The 8,330-nt window shown below is 45.5% G+C and overlaps 1 protein-coding gene across 1 annotated transcript; it reads left to right on the top strand.

The window, feature by feature from the left end:
• Positions 1 to 124: 124 nt before the first annotated feature.
• On the top strand, positions 125 to 8,252 carry LOC121453124 (kinesin-like protein KIF20A). Its single transcript, XM_041659631.1, has 19 exons — positions 125 to 302; positions 709 to 891; positions 2,530 to 2,619; positions 2,708 to 2,827; positions 3,423 to 3,561; positions 3,663 to 3,850; positions 3,927 to 4,056; positions 4,199 to 4,393; positions 4,484 to 4,595; positions 4,686 to 4,754; positions 4,902 to 5,045; positions 5,166 to 5,331; positions 5,441 to 5,605; positions 5,730 to 5,869; positions 5,979 to 6,081; positions 6,675 to 6,870; positions 6,974 to 7,065; positions 7,406 to 7,543; positions 7,904 to 8,252. The coding sequence occupies exons 2-19, from the start codon at positions 730 to 732 to the stop codon at positions 8,216 to 8,218; spliced, it is 2,664 nt and encodes an 887-aa protein (XP_041515565.1). The 5' UTR covers positions 125 to 302; positions 709 to 729; the 3' UTR covers positions 8,219 to 8,252.
• Positions 8,253 to 8,330: the final 78 nt, after the last annotated feature.

Genomic DNA, 8,330 nt, shown 5'->3' with positions numbered 1-8,330 from the left:
CTAGATCTAGAGAGAAGTAAAGAGCGAAGCGAGACGAATCCGGTAACGAACATCTACGAATTCCTGACAGTTGTTAACCCGGACCCACATTACTAGAGGTCAACCAGAAGCAGTCTCCCGGTTGTCTCCGCCCCCCTTCGCTTTCTGATTGGCCGGACGAGCTCAGCGCGCAATTTAAAACATTGTACGAGGAACAAAGCTGCGCCTCGTGGGCGGAGTTGTGCTCTCCGCCAGCCAGAGCCTTGGTTCGGCTGCTGGGTGGAAGCTGGGATCGGAGAAGCAGCGAGGTAGACCGTCTTCGGGTAAGTGCGCTTAGGCTGGAGCACGGTTTATCAGCTCTTGCCTGCGTGGCATAGGCCACAGAACGCCCCCGTGTCTTCTCTAATTCCTGAGTTCTCACCGTGATCTTTGGAGTGAGGTTGGAAAAGTACCCTAGGGTTCCTGAAGCACACCTGCTCTGCTAGGCCTGTAGACAGCCTTTGGGGAACGCTAGATATCTCTCGGTGCCAAGTCGCCCTCAGAAATGCAGCCTCGGGCTGGATTATTTTTCTCATTCTCTTCCACTTAGCTGATAATGGTATATAGTCGCGACGTAATGTCCTGGGCAAGGTTATTCCACTCACCGGGGAATTGTTTCTAACCCATAGGTTTGCACTTTCTCTGCATGAATGCTCTTCCACCCATTTACTCTTGTCTCTTGTCTTTTAGACGTTGGCTGACTCTCTTGCTATGTCTCACGGGATCCTTTCTCCGCCAGCGGGCTTACTGTCTGATGAGGATGTTGTAGTCTCCCCCATGTTTGAATCCACAGCTGCAGATCTGATGTCCGTGGTTCGAAAGGACCTGTTGTCAGACTGCTCTGTCATCTCCACCTCTCTGGAAGACAAACAGGTAAAGGAGTTGAGTGACTTAGGGGCAGAAAATGATACCTGCAGCTTAACAGTTCTTTATACAAGGTAGTATGAGATCAAAGACCAGTAATCCCGAAGAAGTGAAAGATCAATTAAAAATTAAGGGCAAAGCTGGGCCTTGTGGATCTCTGAGGGTAGCCTGGTCTACATAGTAAGTTAGTGCCAGGACAGCCAGCACTACACAGAGAAACCCTGTCTAGAAAAGCCAAAACACAAAAGAGGGCAAACAAGTAGAAAATAGAGTTTATATTCTTTTTCTTTTCTTTTCTTTTTTTTTTTTTTTTGGTGACAGGGTTTCTCTGAAGCTTTGGAGCCTGTCCTGGAACTAGCTCTAGAACTAGCTCACCGCCCGGCCTAGAGTTTATATTTTTAAGAATATTATTGACGGGCCGGGCCGTGGTGGCGCACGCCTTTAATCCCAGCACTCGGGAGGCAGAGGCAGGCGGATCTCTGTGAGTTCGAGACCAGCCTGGTCTACAGAGATAGTTCCAGGACAGGCTCCAAAACCACAGAGAAACCCTGTCTCGAAAAACCAAAAAAAAAAAAAAAAAAAAAAAAGAATATTATTGACATTATAGTCATGAAATACCCCATTGTTAAATCATAGATACGAGGGTGTGAGAATACGTTTGCTATGTCCTAGGTTCAAATCTCAGCACTGCATACAATTGTTTGCACAGAACCATGGTGGTCTTAACTAGGTAGAATGGAATTCATGTTTTAATAATTATCACAGCTGCCAAAGCTTTAGCCTTTCTTTTGTAGGCCAAAAATTTCTCAGTAATAGCTCTATTCATGCTTGGAGCCAAACTTTGTTGGAGAGGGGCTGCCCTGTGCTTGGCAAGATGTTTAGTAGCATTTCTGGCCTCTAGCCACTAGATGCAGTATCTCTTCACTAACTAGAACAGTGTCTTGGGAATAGAGAGACATTCTCTAAACATCTGCTGAGTAAATGGGATGACTGCTATTTAATGTCGTCCTTCAGAACTGTGTTCATGGTCTCCTAATTACTATGATGAAATTGGGTCTTGGATTCACGCATGTCTACTCTTACTTGTTATTGTTGGATGTATGTTTGGTATGGATGTATATGTGATGGGGATACGCACATGTAGAAGTCAGAGGACAGCTTCGGAGAGTCAGTTCTCTTCCATTCTTATATGGATTTCTGTGACTGAACTCAAGTTGGCAGGCTTGTTTAGTAAGTAAACTGAGCCATCTTACTAAGAGTTAAGAGTCCTTCTTGCCAGAGAACCTAAGTTAAATAAACAAAAATTGTTTATTCTGAAATAGTCTTTGTAATCAAGACTGGCTTTAAATTTCTGATTCCCCCATTTCTTCCTAGTGGATGTTGGGATTACAAGCATGATGCCTGGTGCATACTGGTTTTCAAATATCAACCGATTCTAACACAGATCACTGGTATAGCTAGCCAGATTTAGAGGACAGTAATGAGACAGGGAAGGGTAACAAAGTTCATGTGTACTAGAATTATTGTGGAACATTTGCACAGGGCTACTTAAGGTGGAATGAGGAATTGGTAGCATGCTTCCTAGGAACTGGGCTGTTTGCCCATTTGCTTAGAAGTTAACTCTGTCCTGGCTGGAATCTGTTACAGGCTCCATTTGAGGACACTGCGGAGAGGGTCAAAGTTTACCTTCGAATCAGACCCTTTTTAACTTGTGAGTTGGACCGACAAGAAGATCAGGTGAGGATAAGGTGAAATGGTATAGTACAGAAGAGGCTCACTAGGAACACTTCTTTACTGTGCTGACCTCTGCTTTCTGCCTTCTCAGGGCTGTGTCCTTATTGAGAATACAGAAACTCTTATGCTACAAGCACCCAAAGACTCCTTTGCCTTGAAGAGCAATGAGAGGGGAATTGGTCAGGCCACCCACAAATTCACCTTTTCCCAGGTATGCAATACTGTTGTATGAACTAGACCCAACACTCGGGAAGTTTTATTTGTTCTTTAAAAGATTTCTACCCGAGTGTGAGTTCTCTATATGTGTAGCTATTAATTCTGGGACCCTTACTGTATGTGCTAATCAGTGTGTCAGGTACTTTATGTACATTGATTCCTGCTGATACTATCATCACCTCTTCCCTGATAAGCATATTGTGGCTCATAGTACAGTGAAGGTAATTTTGCTAACGCCATAGAGCTAGTAAGTGGGAAGACAGCGCTGGGATCCAGATCCAGCCATCTCCAAACCCATGCTTACAACCAATGATATTTTCCCCTTGTATGCACAGTGTCACAATAGCATTAAGTATTTAATGTGGAAGAAGGGGACTAGCAGAGTGTGGCTGAGTCTTCAGCATTTAGGAACAGCTGGAGTTCAGTAGGAAAACCTAGCTGAGTGGTCCCCAGGAAGGAATACACCTACCAGTCCTGCACAGGAAAACCTAGCTGAGTGGTCCCCAGGAAGGAATACACCTACTAGTCCTGCACAGGAAACAGGTGGCAGGTGAAGTATGGCAGGCCTCTGATAACAGGTCTATTTCTAGATATTTGGGCCAGAAGTGGGCCAGGCGCCCTTCTTCAATCTGACTGTGAAGGAGATGGTAAAGGATGTACTCAAAGGGCAGAACTGGCTCATATACACATATGGAGTTACCAATTCGGGGAAGACTTACACAGTTCAAGGTAAGTAGTAAGCTTGAGCAGGGTAGTTAACCCAGGATCTAATGGTTGTCTTTACCTTTTGGTGCCCTGGGTAAAAGATATTATCCCTGATATTCTTCCAGGTACTACTAAGGATGGGGGGATCTTGCCCCGGTCCCTGGCTCTCATCTTTAATAGTCTCCAAGGCCAACTTCATCTGACACCTGATCTGAAGCCCTTGCTTTCCAGTGAGGTGATCTGGCTAGACAGCAAACAGATTCGCCAGGAGGAAATAAAGAAGCAATCCTTACTAACTGGAGGCCTTCAAGAGGTAAAGTAGTAAGAAAGCTGGGATAAAGGATAGAGTTCAGGAAAGATTTGTGCTTATCTTCTCTTTGCTCCTTCAGGAGGAGCTGTCCACCTCCTTGAAGAAACGTGTCCACATTGATAGTCGGATAGGTACCAGCACCAGCTCTGACAGTGGCATTGCTGGGCTCTCTTCCACCAGTCAGCTCAGCAGCAGTAGCCAGCTGGACGGTACGTACATGTGGGCTGTGCTGGGCAATGGTGGGGACCCACTAGAGATTACAACCTGAAATCCATCTTTTGAAGTTCCTGTAGACCAAGGCAAGATGAACTGCTCCGTGATTAATGACCTACACATTGATTTTTCTCACAGTAACAAGTCATTCATGGGCACAGCCAGACACTGCTCCAGTAAGTGTCCCAGCAGACATCCGCTTCTCTGTTTGGATCTCCTTCTTTGAGATCTACAATGAATTGCTTTATGACCTGTTAGAACCACCTAACCATCAGCATAAGAGACAGACACTGCGGCTGTGTGAGGATCAGAATGGCAATCCTTATGTGAAAGGTATACAAAGGTAGAGGAACCTGATAGAAAACCTGGAGGCATGTAGGGAAAAAAGGGGGCTAAGTGTTCCCACCTCTTTCTTGGCCACAGACCTCAACTGGATCCATGTTCGCGATGTTGAGGAAGCCTGGAAACTCCTGAAAGTGGGTCGCAAGAACCAGAGCTTTGCCAGCACCCACCTGAACCACAACTCTAGTCGCAGGTGAGTTGTGAAAATTAACTCTTTGCTGTGTCTAGGAAGCCTTAGCCCTCCACCTGATCATGGGCAATATGATATTTTTCTCCTTTTCAGTCACAGCATCTTCTCCATCAGAATCTTGCATCTTCAGGGAGAAGGGGATATAGTGCCCAAGATCAGTGAGTAAGTTTTTCCAATTAGAAATTTAATCATCTTGGTCACCTGGTTGTAGGGGCGAAGGGTAATATAATTCTCAAAGGAACTAGCTGTTCCCAGAATTATATAAGCTATGAGTTCCTCACATCAGGTCCTACACATTATTCCATCCAGACTGTCACTCTGTGATTTGGCTGGCTCAGAGCGCTGCAAAGATCAAAAGAGTGGCGAGCGGCTAAAGGAGGCAGGAAACATTAACACTTCTCTGCACACACTGGGCCGCTGTATTGCTGCCCTGCGGCAAAATCAGCAGAACCGGTAAGCTGTGGGCTAGGATGGCCTGGGGCTTGGTGATTTGGTCAGTTCTACGTCACCTGTAAGGATGGTATTTGGAAGCCCCTTTATGTTCACAGTGCTATTTTTCTGATTCTGTGCAAGGTCAAAGCAGAACCTGATTCCTTTCCGCGACAGCAAGTTGACTCGTGTGTTCCAAGGCTTCTTCACAGGTCGAGGCCGTTCATGTATGATTGTCAATGTGAATCCCTGTGCATCTAACTATGATGAGACTCTTCATGTGGCCAAGTTCTCAGCCCTTGCCAGCCAGGTATGAAGCTATAGGCATGATGATTGTACTTAATCTGGACTGGCAACCTTAAAATAATCCTTAGAAACTGGTAAACGAGTTGATTAAGTTTTTTCTTTTCCTTCTCTAGCTTGTGCATGCCCCACTTATGCATTTGGGGATCCCTTCCCTGCATTCATTCATCAAGGAGCATAGTCTTCAGGTAGCCCCTGGCTTACAGAAAGGGGGCAAGACTGACTCAGACCTTGATGACCATCCTGAAAAAGAAGCTGACATCTCTATGTATGACAAGGAGGTGAGAATACAAGAAGGCTCTAGGATAGCAGCTTGATGGCTGCACATTTTCCACAGGGTGCTCCAGATGGGTTCGGGCCTTTTACTGCAGGATTTAAGATCTCTGACAGGCGCGTTCTTCCTAGGAGCTACTGCAGGTGGTAGAAGCCATGAAAACACTGCTTTTAAAAGAACGACAAGAAAAGCTGCAGTTAGAAATGCAGCTCCGCGAGGAAATTTGCAACGAGATGGTGGAACAGATGCAGCAGCGGGAGCAATGGTGCAGGTACTGCTGAGTGGCCCCTTCTAGTGAGTTACCTGTGAGAGGGGACAGAAGACTGGGGCACAGGGTTGTCCCTTAGTTTCACTCAGAATCCTCACTACCCTCCTGTCAGTGAGCATTTGGACAACCAAAAGGAACTACTGGAGGAAATGTATGAAGAGAAGCTGAAGATCCTCAAGGAATCGTTGACAAGTTTCTACCAAGAAGAGATTCAGGTGAGTTTGCCCCATTCAGTCCCAACTGCCATGTAGACTTCTGTCACTTGGTTGTCTGAGATGAACAAAATTTTACTTATATTTAATTATTTATTGGTTGATTGATTTTGTGGGACAGGGTTTCTCTGTGTAATAGTCCTGGCTTTCCAGGAACTCTGTGGACTAGGCTGACCTCAAACCCATCTGCCTCTGCTTCCTGAGTGCTGGGATTAAAGGTGTGTGTACCTACCTAAGTTATATAAACTCTAGTAAGAACAGGAATATAAGTCATTTTTCTTCATTTCTCTTAGTGTCTCGTAGTTATCTGAATTTAAATTCAGGGTCTAGCGTCAAGATTTATGTTCATTTATTTGGGCAGTGGTGGCATAGGCCTTTAATCCCAGTATAGCTAGGCAGATCTCAGTGAGTTTGAGGCCAGCCTGGTCTACCAAGTAAGTTCCAGGACAGAACTGTTACACGGAGAAACTCAAAAAAAAAAAAAAAAAAAAAAGAAAAAGAAAAAACAACCAATCCCCAAAAAATGTTCATTTAATCAGGTCCTTTGGTTATTTCTCTGACCCTGGACAGAATTGTGCTCTCTGTTTCCCTCTTAGGAGCGGGATGAAAAAATTGAAGAGCTAGAAACTCTGTTGCAGGAAGCCAAACAGCAGCCAGTGGCTCGAGTGTCAGGGTCTGAAGTGTCCTTACGGCGGTCACAAAGGCTGGCAGCTTCTGCCTCCACTCAGCAGCTCCAGGAAGCAAAAGCTGAACTAGAAAAATGCAAAGCAGAGCTGAACTATGCCACTGAAGGTGAGGAAAGAGCCTCAACTTGTCTGCTTGCTGCTGTTAAAGAGGTAAGCCCAAAGCTGGAAAGCCATGTATTAAATGTGTTTATATTCTGTTTCCCTCCCAGAGCCACAGAAGTTCCAGCAAATGGTGGAACCACCAGCCGTAGCCAAGCCCTTCACCATTGATGTGGATAAGAAGTTAGAGGAGGGCCAGAAGGTTTGTAACCTTTCTGTTATCAAAGGGAATTTATGTGAGACTGGGTTTTTTTTGTTTTGTATTTGGGTTTGTATGTGTGTCCCCTGAGGAATGGCTATTTCATTCAGAAAGCCAGCTTTTGTTTTTGCTTAACATTTATTTATTTATTTGTGTGTGGTAATGTGGAAGCCACATGGGTTCCATGTGAGTTCCTGGGATTTAACATTTAACTCAGAATGTCAAGCTTGGGGGACAAGTGCCCTCACCAGCTAAGCCATCTTACCGGCTCCCAGCCTCCTTGAGTCTCGTCAAATGGCTGCTGTGGTTGATTTTAGCCACACTCTGATTCCTGCTCTTTCAGAATATAAGGATGCTAAGGATAGAGCTTCAGAAAATAGGACAGTCTCTCCAGTCAGCAGAAAGGGCCTGCTGTCACAGCACCGGGGCAGGAAAACTTCGCCAAGCCTTGACCAACTGCGATGACATCTTAATCAAACAGGTGAGGGCAGCCTAGATACTCCTCCCCTTCCCAGGCCCATCCAGTGTCTATGTGAGAAGGGAACTGAGAACAAAAGAGAAAGGTGTACTAGTGAAAAACTGTCATGATGGGGGTGGAACCCAGGGCTTCAGGCATGCTACACAGGCACTCTACCACTAAGCAATGGCATTTCTCGTTGGTGTGTGCTGATGCCAGAGATCTTAAAAGGCTAAACAGAAATGTTCACTTCTTAGACTGATACCTAGGGGCAGGCTGAAATGTTTTTAGAAGATGATAGGGTCTCACTGTGTAGCTCTGGCTGGCCTAGAACGTAGAAATGCTGGGGTTAAAGGTTCAATCTCTAACTTCTATGTTACTTAGAACCAGACCCTGGCTGAGCTGCAGAATAACATGATGCTAGTGAAACTGGACCTTCAGAAGAAGACAGCCTGCATTGCTGAGCAGTATCACACTGTGCTGAAGCTCCAAGGCCAGGCTTCTGCTAAAAAGAGGTTGGGAACAAACCAGGAAAACCAGCAACCAAATCATCAACCCCCAGGAAAGAAACCATTCCTTCGAAACTTACTTCCCCGAACACCCACCTGCCAGAGCTCAACTGACAACGGCCCTTACGCGCGGATCTTGCGCTCTCGGCACTCTCCTTTGCTCAGGTCTCCTTTCGGCAAAAAGTACTAAGGTTGTGGGGATGACACATGCTTGTCGCCCTAAGGTTGGTGAACTGCTCAACTTTTAAGTCTCTTACGCTCCATATATATATATGTATGTATATCTCCTGAACTGTATCACG

This window comes from Microtus oregoni, unplaced genomic scaffold (genome assembly GCF_018167655.1).
Source record: "Microtus oregoni isolate MIOR12 unplaced genomic scaffold, Mior012 000011F_ref0000422, whole genome shotgun sequence".
NCBI lineage: Eukaryota > Metazoa > Chordata > Mammalia > Rodentia > Cricetidae > Microtus > Microtus oregoni.
The sequence above is the reverse complement of the archived record's forward strand: the minus strand, read 5'-3'. Positions and strand labels throughout refer to the sequence as shown.

Excerpts from the sequence above, each read along its gene's own strand:
- LOC121453124 (XM_041659631.1), top strand. The coding sequence starts at position 730 with ATGTCTCACGGGATCCTTTCTCCGCCAGCGGGCTTACTGTCTGATGAG. Across the intron at positions 5,606-5,729 it reads TCTCTATGTATGACAAGGAG|GAGCTACTGCAGGTGGTAGA; the intron begins GTGAGAATACAA and ends CGTTCTTCCTAG. Across the intron at positions 7,066-7,405 it reads AGTTAGAGGAGGGCCAGAAG|AATATAAGGATGCTAAGGAT; the intron begins GTTTGTAACCTT and ends CTGCTCTTTCAG.